The 17553-nt window shown below is 40.7% G+C and overlaps 1 protein-coding gene across 2 annotated transcripts in view; it reads right to left on the bottom strand.

The window, feature by feature from the left end:
* The window catches only part of ZNF30 (zinc finger protein 30), a 30388-nt gene extending 13600 nt beyond the window's left edge, over positions 1–16788 (bottom strand). Inside the window, exons 1-5 of one of the 2 annotated variants that reach the window (XM_066242826.1) lie at positions 16611–16788; positions 8576–8902; positions 7878–7969; positions 5895–6021; positions 4787–4882 (exon numbers count right to left, since the gene is read on the bottom strand). In XM_066242826.1, coding sequence (XP_066098923.1) covers positions 4787–4882; positions 5895–6021; positions 7878–7886 — 232 coding nt within the window. In that variant the 5' untranslated portion in view covers positions 7887–7969; positions 8576–8902; positions 16611–16788. The remainder of the gene's footprint in view (positions 1–4786; positions 4883–5894; positions 6022–7877; positions 7970–8575; positions 8903–16610) is intronic. The other variant, XM_066242825.1, reaches the window with a different exon arrangement.
* Positions 16789–17553: the final 765 nt, after the last annotated feature.

Below are 17553 nucleotides of genomic sequence, written 5' to 3'. Positions count from 1 at the left end.
GAAAAAGAATAAAAACAAAAAAATCAGCCATAGCAATCAGATAAAAGAAAAAAAGACATGCAAATTAGAAAGGAAGAAATAAAACTGTCACTATTAGCCCATGACATGATGTGATATATAGAGAACACTGAAGATTCCACCAAAAAACCCCAAAACCTACAAAATTGATCAATGAAGTTAGTCAAGTAGCAGGATACAAAATTAATATTAAAAGTCAGTTGCATTTTATACAATAATAACGAACCATCAGAAAGAAATTATAAAACAATCCTCTTTACAACTGCATAAAAAAGTAGGAATAAATTTCAGCAAGGAGATAAAAAGACCTGTACTCAGAAAATAATAAGACACTGAAGAAAGAAACTGAAAAAGAGAAATAAATAGAAGCATATACTGTGCTCATGCATACGAAAATGAACATCATTAAGATACACATATTACCCAAAGGTTTATATATTCAATGCAGTCTCTCTCAAAAGACCAATGGCATTTTTCACAGGACTAGAATAAAAACCATCCTAAAATTTCTATGGAACCACAAAAGATCCTGAACAGGTAAACCAATCTTGACAAAGGAGCAAAGGAGGACAAAGTTGGAGGTATCATGCTATCTGATATCAAACTATAAGGCTATAAAAATAAAAATAGCATAAAAACAGACTGACCAGGTGGTGGCACAGTGGATAGAGTGTTGACCACAGATGCTGAGGACCCAGGTTTGAAACCCCGAGGCCATTGGCTTGAGTGCAGGCTCACCAGCTTGAGTAACTGGCTTGAGTAACAGACATGACCCCATGGTTGCTGGCTTGAGCCCAAAGGTCACTGGCTTGAGCAAGGGGTCACTGGTCCAGCTGGACCTCCCTGGTCAAGGCATGTATGAGAAAGCAATCAATGAACACTGAAGCACTGCAACTATGCGCTGATGTTTCTTATCCCTCTCCCTTCCTGCTGTCTGTCCCTGACTCTCTCTCCTTCTCTCTCTCACCAGAAAAAAGGGCATAAAACCAGACATATAGATCAATGGAACAGAATAGACAACCTAGAAATAAACCCACACCTATATGGTCAATTACAAAAATAGCAAAAATAGGCCCTGGCCGGTTGGCTCAGTGGTAGAGCGTCGGTCTGGCGTGCAGGAGTCCTGGGTTCGATTCCCGGCCAGGGCACACAGGAGAAGCACCCATCTGCTTCTCCACCATTCCCCCTCTCTTTCCTCTCTGTCTCTCTCTTCCCCTCCCGCAGCCAAGGCTCCATTGGAGCAAAGATGGCCCGGGTGCTGGGGATGGCTCCTTGGCCTCTGCCCTGGGCCCTGGAGTGGCTCTGGTCACAACAGAGCAACGCCCCGGAGGGGCAGAGCATCGCCCCCTGGTGGGCAGAGCATCGCCCCCTGGTGGGAGTGCCGGGTGGATCCCGGTCGGGCGCATGCGGGAGTCTGTCTGACTGTCTCTTCCCGTTTCCAGCTTCAGAAAAAATACAAAAAAAAAAAAAAAAAAAAAAAAAAAGCAAAAATATACAATGGGGTAAAGACAGTTTCTTCAATAAATGGTGCTAAGGGAAAACTAAACAGATACATGCAAAAACAAATAAAACAACCATCTTCTTATATCATATGCAAGAATAAACTCAAAATGGATTAAAGATTTAAATGTAGGGCCCAAGACCATAAAACTCCTACTTATAGATGAAAGCATAGGCAGAAAACCCTTTGATATTATTCTTAGTACAGCTAGTGCTCGACTTACGACCACAATTGGTTCCAACAGACCAGTCGTAACACAATTTGGTTGTAAGTTGAGTAGGCTAAATGTACAGTACTGTGAAATGATGTTATAAAAATCTTTAAGTCATATTTTATCATAATTTTCTTTCATTATTGTTATATATCATAATTTTCTTTGTTCATTTTATGCCCTTTGTATCATCTCTACACCATTTTGTTTCTTAGTTTTACATTCGTCAGGTTTAAGTAAAACACTGCATTACCAGTACAACTGGTTTAATATTTGCAAAACATATAAAATTACAAAATACAGGTGCATACAAAAATACAAAATACAGGTGTAAAAAATACCATAGGAAACATTTTCCCAATTGCAAAACATATCAAAATATATAAACATGTATGGAACATTTTATTGGCCAGCACTGTCGTACGCCCAGCTGGGCAACGCTTGCGCTGCCAGACACGGAGCAGTCGTGGCTAGAGATTGTGGTCGTAAAGTCGAATGGTCATAAGTTGCACAAGTCGTAAGTCGATCAATACCTGTAATTTTTTTTAAATATATCTCCTCAATCAAGGGAAACAAAAGAAAAAAATAAACAAATGGAACTACATCAAACTAAAGAGTATTTGCATAGCAAAAAAAAAAAAAGCAACAACAACCTACTGAATGAAACAAGAATCTAAATAACAATATACATGAACAAATAAAATAGAAACAGGCTCATAGAACAAACTAATGGTTTCCAAATTGACAGAAAGTGGAGTTAGGTGAAAGTACAATTGGTAGTTAGAAAATACTCACTGGGACGTAAAGTAAGTATCAGAAATATAGTCAGTAATATTATAACAACTATGTATGGTGCCAGGTAGGTACTAGATTTTAGGGGGGGGGGACGGTCACTTCTTAAATGTTATATATGTCCAACCACTATGCTGTACACTTCAAACTAATATAAAGTATAGTGAATGTCAACTGTAATTGAAAAATAAACACATAGGTTCATATAGGTAGTTATAATAATAATAAAGGAACATTAATAAATATATTTAAAAAACAACAACACAGGAACAGATGAGAAGACCATAGGGCAATGGAGGCAAAGATTGGAATAATACACCTATAAGCCAAAGAATGTCAAGACTGCCAGCAACAACCAGAAAATAGAAAGGGCAAAGAAGAATGCTCCCCTTAGAACTTTCAGGAAAAGCATGCCCTTGACCTCTTGATTTTGAACTCCTGGCTTCCAAAAGTATAAGGTGGTAATTTCTGTTGTTTTAAGCCACAAAGTTTGTGGTAACTTATTATGTCAAAACTAATATAAAAGGTAAGATGGATGCACAGAATATAAAAAAGAGCTATGAGCCTGACCAGGTGGTGGCACAGTGGAAAGAGCGTCGGACTGGGATGCAGAAGACCCAGGTTCGAGACCCCGAGGTCGCCAGCTTGAGCATGGGCTCATCTGGTTTGAGCAAAAGCCCACCAGCTTGAACCCAAGGTTGCTGGCTCCAACAAGGGGCTACTTGGTCTGCTGAAGGCCTGCGGTCAAGGCACATATGAGAGAGCAATCAATGAACAACTAAGGTGTTGCAACACGCAATGAAAAACTAATGATTGATGCTTCTCATCTCTCTCCATTCCTGTCTGTCTGTCCCTGTCTATCCCTCTCTCTGACTCACTCTCTGTCTCTGTAAGAAAAAAAAAAGAAAAAAAGAGCTATGAAATAGGTATTAAAAGATTTTTCTTTAGGTAGTTGGGTAGCTTAGCTGGTCAGAGCCATCCTGATCCACCGAGGCTACGGGTTTGATTCCCAGTCGTGGCACATACAAGAACCAACCAATGAATGCATAAATAAAAGGAATAACAATGTTTCTCTCACTCTAAAATCAATAAATAAAAAGTCAATTCAAGTCAAATTCAGAATACATATATGGAAGTCTACAAAAATATATAATAACACATATTTGAAACTACTGTATTATTCTTGCTCCCATTCAGTTCAGACATCTGTGCAGGAAAAAAACAGAGGGGACAAGGTGGGATGTCTGACTGATCTAAGAACCCCAAAATAACCAATGCATATTCACTGGAAAGGTTACCAGGCTAATTTGAGAAGAGCTGATGAAACTGGTAGTGCTTGATAAGGCTGAAGTGGATGTCAGTAATTAATCACGGAGGGAGAAAACAGCTGTGACTAGGTAGAGGCATTAGGTGAAGGGCTTATGCAGTGGCTGGAAAAGTTTTATTTCCTCTATTGGAGAATTTAAGTAAAGAGTGTATGAAAATTACCTGTATAATTTTGTAACTTTTCAGTAACTTATTTCTAAACTTATTTCTTAAAAATTTTTATCTTCTGCTTAGGGTTATAGTTATAAAGATATCTGCCTTATTATAACTTATTAAGTTGTATATTCTAATGTGGTTTTTTGGTTTCTATCTCATACTTAATAGAAATTTTTAAAAATTAGAAATCAGAAAAATATAAATTAGAGCATAGCTTCTAGTCACTTTCAAAAAATAATACTAATTCCTGATAACGAACAAAAAATATACATATGACCTGACCTCTACTAACAGTCTACCTTTTTTCTTGTTATTCTCACCTTATTAATTCAGTCCTACTCTGTTTATTGCTCCTGAATCACATCAAACTCATTCCTACTCCAAGGAATTTACATTTGCTGTTTACTCTGCATGGACTATTCTACATAATCATATAGCCTAAGCTCTTACTTCTTGTTCTTGTCTTTGTTCAATACTGCCATGTCAGAATATATAAGTAAATCTAAATGTAAAAGTAGCTGAAATACTGCTTAGGGAAAGAAAATAAGTAAGCCTAATAAAATGACAGGGAAGTAAGATGATGAAATGTTAAATTGGTAAAGATAAAGTTCCTTTGGAAAATCTAGTAAGATATTCCTCATTCCCTCAAGTATCAGGCAGGCCTTTCTACACTGGCCCTGGGCCTTTAAACAGAGACTTCCAAACATCTAAGATACTGCACTCTCACCACATGGGCTATTTCCAGCAATGATGGCTTCTCCACCTGATGTGTTCTTACTCACCTGTGTACTGTCTTCTTTGATCTTTCCTCACCATCATCCAGGGCTCTTTCCATTGTTCCAATAAGGTAATCAAATGTGGTTTATAAAGGAAAAATCCTGTTTACAAGATAAAAATGCCATACAATATAGAAAAGAAATAAACTATGTATTCAAAAACATTTTGAGCTTAGGTTAAACTTGCAATAAACTAAAGGTAAAAATTATACTGACAGGTACTTCAGAGAAGGGTAAGGGGATTCAAGAATCCAGATAGGTGGGGAAAAGTTCTTAATTTAAATAAAATCAATCAATCTTTCCTCCCTCCTTCCTTTCTTCCCTCCCTTTCTTTCTTCTGTGTTTTGACAGAAAGTCTGACGTAATTCAGAACACAGTCTGTGGAACCAGAGTGTCTGAGTTCAAATGCGTTTCTGTCATCTACCAACTGTGAGAATTTACATAACTCAAACTTGCTGTATTTTAGCATTCTTATCTAAAGTGGTTATAAAAATAATACCTATCTTTTAAGGTAGTTGTAAGAATAAAAATCAGTTACTACAAATCAAATACAAATATACATAAAGAATACTGTGATTGGTACACAGTAAGCACAACATGAACATAATTATTCTTTTTCTAAGAGAAAAAACAAAGTTTCCCAAGACAACTATATCTAAATGCAAAGTTCGTAAGTTACAAATTTAAACTACAAATTCAGGTTAATTATTTTACAATAAATAAAATGAAGTAACTTCAGTTGTAAATGATTAGTTTTTCTAATCCACCACTACATAAATAAAATTCACAGGCTCTTCAGAAATAACAAATCAGAACCTTTGTCTACATGTTTTGCCTGCAGGTGGGTCAGATAATAACAGAGCATTTATAGCAATTTTTGGCATAAACACATTAGGAAATTTGGCTTTTGTCAATGTTTATGTAATAAAATGTAATAAACACCCCAGAACGCTAATCCTGCTATTTCATCATTTCCAACCTACCAAAGCTCAAATCATTTCTTTGAGACCAGGGAGAAGAAATTACATTTACTTCTTAAGATAGCCCTAACCTGTTCAATCAAGAAGGTATTTCAGGGAGCAGGTTCTAATTTATTTGAGAGAGGTAAACTTACCCAATGAGACCAAGTTACTATAGTTCTCCAGCATCACATCTCTGTACAAGTCCCTCTGAGCAGAATCCAGACTCTCCCACTCCTGCTGAGAGAAGACTATGGCCACATCCCTGAATGTCACTGATCCCTGAAAATGCAAATCCACATATTTCTCAGGAAAAAAAAAAAAGAAATCATTTTCAAGATGAAAGGAGAGGAAACAAAGAGTCTCAAAGTAGCAAAAGAGCAATAATAAAGCAATCAAGTAGGCTGGAGGCTTAAGATATAGGAAATAAATGAAGCAGAATATCTCTAAGTTTTGGAAGAATCCTGTTACTATGGACAGAATTTTCTGTAGGCCTTGGGACACATTACTCCAGATTTGTTGGGAAATAAATAAAATAACCCAAATTTCTCTGTTATATAAAATCATCAAGACAATGCTTGCTAATTACCCAACTAATAAATTCTCAGACACTACATCATTCTCCTTTTAAGAGAAAACGTTATGATTTTTTCTCAAGCATAAAAACTTTATTTTAGAAAACAGTTCAAAACCCTGGGCTTGCCTGACCTGTGGTGGCGCAGAAGGATAAAGTGTCGACCTGGAACACTGACGTCGCCAGTTCGAAACCTTGGGCTTGCCTGGTCAAGGCACATATGGGAGTTGATGCTTCCTGCTCCTCCCCCTTCTCTCTCTCTCTCTCTCTCTCCCTCACTCCTCTCTCTCTCCGAAAATCAATCAATCAATCAATAAATATATATATATATATATATATATAAAAAGAAAAAAAAACAACCCTGGGCTTGCCTAGTCAAGGCACATATGGGAGTTGATGCTACCTGCTCCCTTCCTTCCCCCCCCCCATCTTTCTTCTCTAAAGTGAATAACAAATAAATAAAAATAATTAAGAAAGCACCTTTAAAAGAAAATAGATTACACATACTGGTTAATTCCTCAAGCTTTAAGATCATTATGCCATAAGTATTTTCTCTTGTATTCATAAATAAATTTTTCATAATGGTAAAAACGTACACTCATGAATCTATATCAGATTTAGTAATTATTATATATTTACAAGAGATTGGACCAAACATCTCAGGTTTCCCCAATTCTGGCAATCTATGTTAATTTACTGCTTATATTGTCATACAGCATTCCTCACTCCTCAACACTTTTGTTGTTCTTTAGTTTGTAGGTATGATGAAGATAATTCAGAATTAAATGTATGCCACCCAAGCCTGGCAGGTCCTATTCCACAACAAAACTGACCTAGCACCCCTCTTTCAGTCATTGCCTGGAAAGAACCATGATACCAATATTTCCATGTCATGACTATGTCCCTAATGTGTCCCTAAAAGCCTGATAGAACATGTGATCTCATCATTTTAAGACTGAGATCAATCAACACAATATTAGGTTTGTGGAAATTTTTAATTTTTCTGATATATAGTCAAATGAGGCCAGTGTCTCAAACTCACAAAACCATAGACTAACCTAAGAATCTCAAATAATTCTCTCATGGGACTTCACATCTTCACTCCTCTGTCATAGCCCTTTAGCAAAAACTTATCACATAGGACTTATTTAGTAATTTTCTCATAAACTTACAGACACCAATTAGAAAAGGGGACCTCATAAGGAGGAAGCAGTTATTATTATAACTTTTTTAAGATTTTATTTATTCATTTGAGAAAGGAGAGAGAGAGAGAGAGGGAAGTGAGACACAAGGGGGGAGGAGCAGGAAGCATCAACTCCCATATGTGCATTGACCGAGTAAGCCCAGGTTTTGAACTGGCGACCTCCGTGTTCCAGGTCAATGCTTTATCGACTGCACCACCACAGGTCAGGCCAGGAAGCAGTTATTTGGCACTATTTCAAACAGGAGGAATCAAGAAGCAGGTGATTAGATAGTGCTCTCAGGAAAACACTTTAGGTTAATTAATGAAAACATCTACTGTAATCTAAAAGTCCCAATAGTTGAAGAAAAAACAATAACTTACATGGGTCATGCTCGTAATCAGTCATGTAAGAACTGATCAGTCTTCCTTGAAGTTTCTCTGCCAGAGAAGTTCAAACTCTAACGAATCCAGAGCTGAGAGAAAAAAGACAGCTTTGGTGTTCCCAATAGCTTCAGCCAATAAACATTCTTGTGCCCCCATTTCAGCTTCTAAACTATGGTACAACCACCTTCACATAAAATTCTGTGCAACAAAGGGATTCTGAATCAATCCAAACGCCAGTGAACCAAACTGCAAACAGGTGGATGAAGAACAACAGCTCTTCTTCAATGAAGCCCAAATCAAGACACTTCAGCAGGAGGTTTTTTGGAGAGGTCTTCATTTTGGGGAGCCAACCTGGATCTAAATTATGGGTACATAGTTCTGCTTTTAAACAGATTCTCCTCCCTTCACCCCTACATTCTTACTGAAAAGAGGCCCATACCACCTTAACCAGAACTTCTTTTGCATCCTCAGTATAAGGTCAAGACATGGAGATGGGAAAATACAGAAGATACTGATCAGGCATTTACTAACGTCTCAGTGGCTCAGGTTTCTCATCGTTAGAAACCTACTCATCATTTCTCACCTACTACATACAGTTATCTTTTTTCTTCTTCTTTTTCCAAATGAGAGGAGGGGGAGACAGAGAGACAGACTCCCACATGCGCCCCCACTGGGATCCATCCAGGAGCCCTCACCTAGGGCTGATGCTCTGCCCATCTGGGGCCATGATTGCAACTGAGCTATTTTTAACGCCTCAGGTGGAGGTTCCATGGAGCCATCCTCAGCACCTGGGGCCAATTCTCTTGAACCAATCGAGCCATGGCTGTGGGAGGAGAAGAGAGAGAGAAAGAGAGAGAGAGAGAGAGAGAGAGAGAGAGAAGGGGAAGGGTTGGGGGAGGGGGAGCGGAGGAGAAGCAGATGGTCGCTTCTTCTGTGTGCCCTGACCGGGAATCGAATCTGGGACATCCACACACGAGGCTGACACTCTTCCACTGAGCCTACTGGCCAGGGCCTATAGTTATCTTGAAAAATAAGAAAATCCATTTAAAACACTTAATAGAAAAGAGAAATTGCTTATCATTAGTTACCTTTTATTGTTGAAGAACGTTCTTACATGTCCCTTATTTCAGTTTTATAAAAGAAACTATTTGTTTCCATTTTTAATTTATCTCTGGCATGCTTTCTTATAATTCTAACTAAAACATTTAGAGCCTGGCATTAAGAATGCAACTCTTGCCTGACCTGTGGTGGCGCAGTGGGTAAAGCATCAACCTGGAATGCCAAGGTCGCCGGTTCAAAACCCTGGGCTTGCCTAGTCAAGGTACATATGGGAGTTGATGCTTCCTGCTCCTCCCCCCTTTCTCTTTCTCTCTCTCTCTCTCTCCTCTAAAATGAATAACTAAATAAAAATAATTTTAAAAAATTGAAATACTTAAAAAAAAAAAGAATGCAACTCTTCTAAAAAATAGCAGAAAAGATTCTCTGACATCTCCCCTTTAATTTATCTGTAAAAGTTAGAGACAACATTGCAATAAGATGCAAAATTTAAATAATTAACAAAGGTTAAGCTCATTTTGTACAATAAGAAGATTGATGTAAATTGTTTTTGTGTGTGTGACAGAGACAGAGAGAGAAAAAGAAAGGGACAGACAGACAGGAAGGGAGCGAGATGAGAAGCATCAATCCTTTGTTACAGCTCCTTAGTTGTTCATTGCTTTCTCATATGTGCCTTGACCAGGGGGCTACAGCAGAGCGAGTCACTACGTGCTCAAGTCAGTGACCTTGGGCTTCAAGCCAGCAACCTTTGGGCTCAAGCCAGCAATCATGGGTCATGTCTATGATCCCACACTCAAGCCAGTTATAAATATTTATACTGCCTGGCACAGTGTAAATATTTATAACTGTTATCATTTCATTTATAGCTATTATCACAGGCTGATGTAAATGTTTATAACTATTATCATTTGTATTTCTTTTTTTATATATAAATTTGTCACTGGAAGTGTAATGAGTACAACAGATCCTTGGAAGTCATTTTTCCTGCACTGAAAAAAAATTTTGTTTTGTATTTTTTCCAAAGTTAGAAGCTTGGAGGCAATCAGACAGACTCCAGCATGTGCCCAACTGGGATCACCCAACATGCCCACCAGGGAGCGATGCTCTACCCATCTGGGGCATTGTTCTGTTGAGGCCAGAGGCATTCTAACGCCTAAGGCAGAGGCCATGGAGCCATCTTCAGCGCCCGGGCCAACTTTGCTCCAATGGAGCTTTGGCTGCAGGAAGGGAAGAGAGAGAGACAGAGAGGAAGGAGAGGGGGAAGGGTGGAGAAGCAGATGGGTGCTTCTCCTGTGTGCCCTGATTGGAAATCGAACCCGGGACTTCCACACACTGGGCTGACGCTTTACTGCTGAGCCAACTGGCCAGGGCCCCTGCACTGATAATTTTTATATGACATTGCTATAATCCAACAAGGTGTAAATACTTATAAGGTTTTTCAAACAAGAGGATCACTGGTGCTTCCCTTTTTTTCCTGCTGTAAGCATAGGATAATGAATTCTATAGTTTCCTTTTTAATCTAAGTTGAAAAGTCTTTGTTACTTTAAAAAATCAATTAGTGTGATTCTATTCTGAAAATAACAGAACTCTATTATATTCTAACAAAAAAAAGGGGAAGTGCATACCAAGATATTAATAACTATTATGACTGTGTCTAGAAAAAAATGCAGTTTTCCTCTGCTCTCATATTCACAATACGCCTAACACCCAACGCAGGAATCCCCCCCCCCCCAAAACACTGACCGATTCCCCAACACCTGCTAGGTGTCCTACAATTCAATTCAGCTCTGACACTATTTACCTGGCATTACCATCAGCTTCCACAGGTTAAAGACTCAGTCTCACAAGACTGTTTCCACTTCAGATGCCAGTCACAAGTCCCAGGCTGTCACCTGTACTTCTGACCAACAAGCTATAAATCAGGATTCTCTCAACCCCCTCAAGTTAGATAATTTGCTAGAACAGCTCACAGAACTCAGGGAAACACCTGAGTCTTTCCTGAGTGTTATATACTAAAGGAAATGATAAAGGATACAGATCAACAGCCACATGAAGAGATACGTAGGCCAAGCACAGGAGCTTTTGTCTCTGAGGAGCTGAGGTTATGACACCCTCCTGGCACATGAATGTGTTCACCAACCCAGAAGCAGTCCAAACTCTATTCTTTAAGGATTTTTATGGCAACTTCACTACATAGGCATGATTGAGTATTAACTCATTTTCTACTCCTCCTCCCTCTATGAATAATGGGGGTCTGAGCTAAAAAGTTTAACCTCCTAATCATGACTTGGTCTTTCTAGTGACCAGGCCCCATCAAGGAGCTCACCAAGGAGTTTTTTTTAGCACAAATGATGCTCCTGTTACCCATGAAAGTCCAAGACATTTAGAAGCTGTTTCCTAAACTCCTATTACTCAGAAAATAACAAGGACTTTAGAAGCTCTGTGTTAGGAACTGAGGTCAAAGACCAAATATTACTAGGAACTAGGAGCAGTGATCATATATATATTTCTTATTACTTCACAGTCTGCAAGGTAGAGATACGGGTAATTTTAACTTTTTCATAAATTCTTTGGATTACTATTTCTTGGGGGGGGGAAATCAGCATAAATTCCACCTTCAGAAATTTAATATGAAGACTTTTTAAATAGTAAACAGTTATTCATGGTAAATATATTCTAATAAAGATCAAATAGGACCACCAGGTAAAACCAGTTCTTGGTTATCCCTTAGTTGCATCTCATCCATATAATTACACTTATTCACTACCATGACTCTTCTTCTCTGAAAGGCATACAATCAGGTCTAGAATGACTGCCCAATACATGTGGCTAAATCCCTCTTCTCCTTTGCTAATTAATTAAAATATTTTCTATACAGTCCTGAGAAAATATCTTACAAAAACCTATGATAGTAAGAAAGAATTATATATAACTTCAGATTTTCTCAAATACCACTATCCATAATTCTGCACAGTTTAAAACTACTTCATGCATTTTCCTTATGACTAATCCTGTATAAACATATTTTTATTAGTTGCATAATAAATGTAGGCTGATTTACTTAATCATTATGTAATTCTGAACTCTTAATTTTGTATAAGATCATCCCCAGCTATTAAAAGTCTCTGCTTACATGTCAATGTTTTAAATATTTTATTATGTATACCTTCTTTGTTAATTGAATAAAACTATAATGTTTCTCCCCAGAAAAATACACAAATATAAGTATAATTGTGTATGCAATAATAAGTGGTTTGTAGTCACCTAAAATTCCCTAAATAGAGTCCAAGTCTTCAGTTTAAGAATTCCTATTTTTGGCCCTGGCCGGTTGGCTCAGCGGTAGAGCGTCGGCCTAGCGTGCGGAGGACCCGGGTTCGATTCCCGGCCAGGGCACACAGGAGAAGCGCCCATTTGCTTCTCCACCCCTCCACTGCGCTTTCCTCTCTGTCTCTCTCTTCCCCTCCCGCAGCCCAGGCTCCATTGGAGCAAAGATGGCCCGGGCGCTGGGCATGGCTCTGTGGCCTCTGCCTCAGGCGCTAGAGTGGCTCTGGTCGCAACATGGCGACGCCCAGGATGGGCAGAGCATTGCCCCCTGGTGGGCAGAGCGTCGCCCCTGGTGGGCATGCCGGGTGGATCCCGGTCGGGCGCATGCGGGAGTCTGTCTGACTGTCTCTCCCTGTTTCCAGCTTCAGAAAAATGAAAAAAAAAAAAAAAAGAAAAAAAAAAAAAGAATTCCTATTTTTAACAACTTGAGCTTATTTCTATTGCTATTGAATTCTGAAGAGAAATAACCTATATAATCATTAAGTAATAAACAACTAATATTTCCTGAGCCTTCATTATGTTTCAAAAAGTGTAAAAGAACTTTACACATAATAATTCACTTACTTTATCTCTATTATATCCCTATGATGTAATAACTACTATTATTCTCATTTTTGAGATACAGAAATGAAAACGTGCAGACTGTCAAACACCTAGTAACTGGCAAAGCCAAGATTCAAAGCCAGATTTGTAAGATTCAGAACGTGTGCTCTTCGACATCATACTACAGCCCAAAGCTGTGTGAAACAGTCTCTGCTGTCAATCTCAAACAAGACCCGATTAACAAATAAAACAAAAGAATTTAAAATTAAACAAAATTTTAAAAAATAATTTAAAAAAGCAGCCTGACCAGGCAGTGGCACAGTGGATAGAGTGTTGAACTGGGATGTGGAGGACCCAGGTTTGAAACCCCGAGGTTGCCAGCTTGAGCATGGGCTCATCTGGTTTGAGCAAGGCTCACTAGCTTGAGCACAAGGTCACTGGCTTGAGCAAGGGATCACTCAGTCTGCTGTGGCCCCCACCCCCCATCTCTGTCAAGGCACATATGAGAAAGCAATCAATGAACAACTAGGGTGCCACAAAGAAGAATTGATGCTTCTCATCTCTCTCCCTTTTTGTCCGTCCCTCTCTCTGTCTGTCACAAAATAATAACAATAATGATAATAATAAAAACCAAATGACTGACACAGAGACCTGCCAAGACACTCAAACCTACAATCATATTCCCACTTTAAAAGCTTCATGTGGAAAATGACTTCATTTGTTTATTGAAATTATTAAACTGATACCTATCTTGCTCAGCTTTGACAATGACACCTTGGGAGAAGGTAAGTTTATCTAGTATGTGAATGTGATGCCAACCAAATATTAATAATATTAATCTCCCTACCAAACCAGAGTCTAAAATATAGCTGTAGAGCAAACATCAGGACTTGCATTTCTACAATCTATCAGCCCAATGCTTAGAAAGTATATAGAAGACTGAATGATTTCTAATTGGTAGTAAGAAATATTAACTAAAAGGATATGGGGAGGACTTCCAGTTAAGATGGCAAAGTAGGTAGATGCTGTGCTTGCCTCCTCCCGTGACCACATCAAAAAAATTACAACTGAATTATAGAACAACCATCATTGCGAACCACTCGACGATTATATGAACAGAATTCCTATAACTCAGAACATAATGAAGAAACCACAGCCAGACTGTTAGGAGAGGCAGAGACGCAGAGCCAGCTAGTCCTACACTCAAACAAAATAGCAACAAACTCATAGATACAAAGAACAATTTGATGGTTGCCAGATGGTAAGGGGATAGGGGAAGGGTGAAAGATGGGGGGAGAGTGAAAAATGGGGGAAGGGTGGAAGGTGGGGGGAGGGTGAAAGATGGGGGGAGGGTGAAAGGTGGGAGGGTGAAAGATGGGGAAGGGTGAAAGACTGAGGAAGGGCAAGAAGGGAAGAGTGAAAGAGAGGGTGAGGATTAAGATGTACAAATTGCCAGTTATAAAAAAGTCACTGGATGTAAAGTACAGCACAGGGAATACAGTCTCAGATGGGTACTTGATTTATCAGGGTATTGACCTCATAAGTTATGTAAATGTGTAATCACTATGTTGTACAACTGAAACTAATATAATATTGTATGTCGACTATAACTTAAAAATGAAAATTAGCCCTGGCCAGTTGGCTCAGCGGTAGAGCGTCGGCCTGGCGTGCGGGGGACCCGGGTTTGATTCCCGGCCAGGGCACATAGGAGAAGCGCCCATTTGCTTCTCCACCGCCCCCCCACTTCCTCTCTGTCTCTCTCTTCCCCTCCCGCAGCCAAGGCTCCATTGGAGCAAAGATGGCCTGGGCGCTGGGGATGGCTCCTTGGCTTCTGCCCCAGGCGCTAGAGTGGCTCTGGTCCCAGCAGAGCGACGCCCCGGAGGGGCAGAGCATCGCCCCCTGGTGGGCGTGCCGGGTGGATCCCGGTCGGGCGCATGCGAGAGTCTTCTGCCTGACTGTCTCTCCCCATTTCCAGCTTCAGAAAAATGCCAAAAAAAAAAAAAAAGAAAGAAAATTAAAAAGAGTGAACTGAAGTATTCATGACTATTACACCACAAAGTAAGAAGATTCAATGGAAAAAACAAAAAAACAGGACTGCCTGCTTTTAAAAGACTTGGTGTAGAGGAGGATAAAAAAGAAGGTAATGAGAACAACTAAAAGAAGAGAGAATGAGGGGCCAAAGGAAAGGGGACCCCATCATTCACTAGGAAGAAGACCAAGAGTAGGTCACTATTATGTAGAGTATTTCTGGCAATGGAGAGCAAATACACTCATGTACAGTAATACTTTTATAAGAAAAACAAACAACAATCTCCTACACACTAAATCTTAATTTTCAGATGTGTAACAACAATTATATCTTCTTCTTTTGGGTCTTCCTATTGAAGAATAGATTTGAAGAAGAGACCCATGAGACAACAGTCCTTGTTTGGAGTTTAGAATGACTATGAAAACACCCTCTAGGCAAGCCCCACCTGATCTATACCGTTTATAACGGAGGGAAATGAAAGTCAGGCAGGTTTTAAGGTCAGCGTGTGGGACTGCAGTGGTTCTCAAGCATGTATAAGTCCTCACACCCGAGAACCCTCCCAGGGTGGATTTCTACTCTGGAGGCTTGCACATTCAACTTTCTCAAGAGCTTTTCTAAAAGGGCTCTAAAACTTCCATCTCAAGATCACTATTGTGCCTCCCTGTTGGAAACCTCATTCAAGGGCTGGACAACTGAACTCCCTCTGGGACCATCTGCCTAGGGCAGACTGTTGGTCAAATAAGTTTTTAAATATGATGTATATGTTTGCTTACTTATAGTTTGCATTGGGTGTGGGGGACAGGCTGTAAGCAGGCAGGGTCCTTATAGCCTAAGGATTAGTTTTAAAACTAAGCTTTTCCCCACACCCTTGACTGTTGCATGATGTGGGGTGGTGCACTCTCATGAGAAATCCCATTATGACTCAGATAAGTGACTTTGTATCAGAGACTTCCTTGTTTGTATACTGGATTAAAGGTTTCGATTTCTACACTATAAAATGGGGCAGAGGAGCCCATGCTGGAGGAAAGCAGAGAAAGGCCACGTGGAGGAGAGGAGAAGCAGCCAAGATGGCAGAGTGCTGAAGGAGAAGCCAGTTTGTGCAGAGTTTGAGCAGAGAGAAGGAGATGGGGAACAGGTGAATAAGGCTGGTGAGGTAGACACCTTTGATTTTAGGAAACTCGGATAAGTCAGTGGCTTTCGGAGCCCTGAATGGAAAGGGAAGTGTTTTCCCACTGTGTGTATTTCTTGCTGGCCAGGTGCGAGCTAGGATTAAAGCTAATGGCCCACCAGTTCTTGGCTCCATTGTTTCATTACCATCTGTCCAAATCTAATGCGAACCTGCATGGACCAGGAGGCTGTGATGGTGGCCGTGGCTACTGGCTTTACACAGACCTAGGGGTTTTGTGAGGGGAAAGGGGGCAGGGGCAGCGAGACCCTTGAATGCGAGTCACAGCCCGGCATCTGACAGCTAGAGAACCCAAGTTCACAAGGAGGTCCCGCCCCAGTCTTCATGGTGGGGGGGCCGGAGCACACCCGAGCACAGCCACACTCCCTTTCACGCGTTCATGGTCAGTCCCTCCGAATGGCTGCCATCCCTCCCCTGCACGCCCGCACAGGCCTGGGGTCTGCGCAGACCGTCGCCTGCAGCGCCTGGTCCATCACACCGCTCACCGCGGGTCAGGACCCAGGTCGTGGTCCGGTCCGCCCGCATCTACAGAGCCCCTCACCTCCGCGCACGTCCTGCGCGAACTGTTTCCCTTCGCAGAAGCCCAAGTTACCTGGCGGGGCTGGTCTGAGTCTGCAGAATCCTCCCTCTGAGGCGAGGTGCTGACTTTTTTCCTCACAGATGTCCAAAGCTAGCTGCCGCACCATCAACCACGAAACAGGGGATTAAGAAGGCAGAGATCGAGATTGCCCGATGGCCTTTGGGAAATGGGCTGCAGAGCTGGAGCGTCTCACTCGCAGTGGCCTGTGGGAAATGTAGTATCGAGCCAAAACCGTAGAACTACGCTGCCCACAAGGACCGCCCACTCAGCGGTGCCCTGGGAGCGCAATTCTATCTCGGTGTGAAGAGTGCAAAGTGGAGGTTGTCGCTGAGCTGACAACCTGACCTGGCTCTGCTGGCTTTAGATTTGAGAGAATCTGAAGAATTAGTGTTGAGGTCCGGAGAAGGTGAATAGGGAGGGACCACCCGGACCATGCAAAGCCCAGAGGAGGACTCAGGAGTTCCAGATCGCCAGACACCTGAGGCCGGAAGTAGAAAGCCAACCCAGGGCGCTGATATACCAGACGAAAAAACAAACGCCCCCCAACCCCCACAAAAACACAAAGAAACATTGTATACTAAAATATGATATTACTTTAACATTAAAGTATGAGAAATAGATGTTTGAAATTATTGTTCTTTCTGTATTGTTTACTTTTTGCTTACAGAAATGTTATTAAATGGGGTATCTGTAGGACTAACAGTAAAATAGGCAAACTCATGTGAGAAAACTGCTTCTGTCCTCTGATACAGCAGAGTTTTTTTGTTTTTTTTTAGAAAGGAGAGAGAGAGAGAGAGAGAGAGAAAGAGAGAGAAGGGGAGAGGAGCAGGAAGCATCAACTCCCATATGTGCCTTGACCAGGCAAGCCCAGGGATTCAAACCTGTGACCTCAGCATTTCCAGGTTGACGCTTTATCCACTGCACTACCACAGGTCAGGCTGATACAGCAGTTTAG

Source organism: Saccopteryx bilineata, chromosome 9, assembly GCF_036850765.1.
Source record: "Saccopteryx bilineata isolate mSacBil1 chromosome 9, mSacBil1_pri_phased_curated, whole genome shotgun sequence".
Taxonomy (NCBI): Eukaryota; Metazoa; Chordata; class Mammalia; order Chiroptera; family Emballonuridae; genus Saccopteryx; species Saccopteryx bilineata.
Note: the sequence above shows the minus strand (reverse complement) of the source record. Positions and strands in the feature narration are given on the sequence as shown.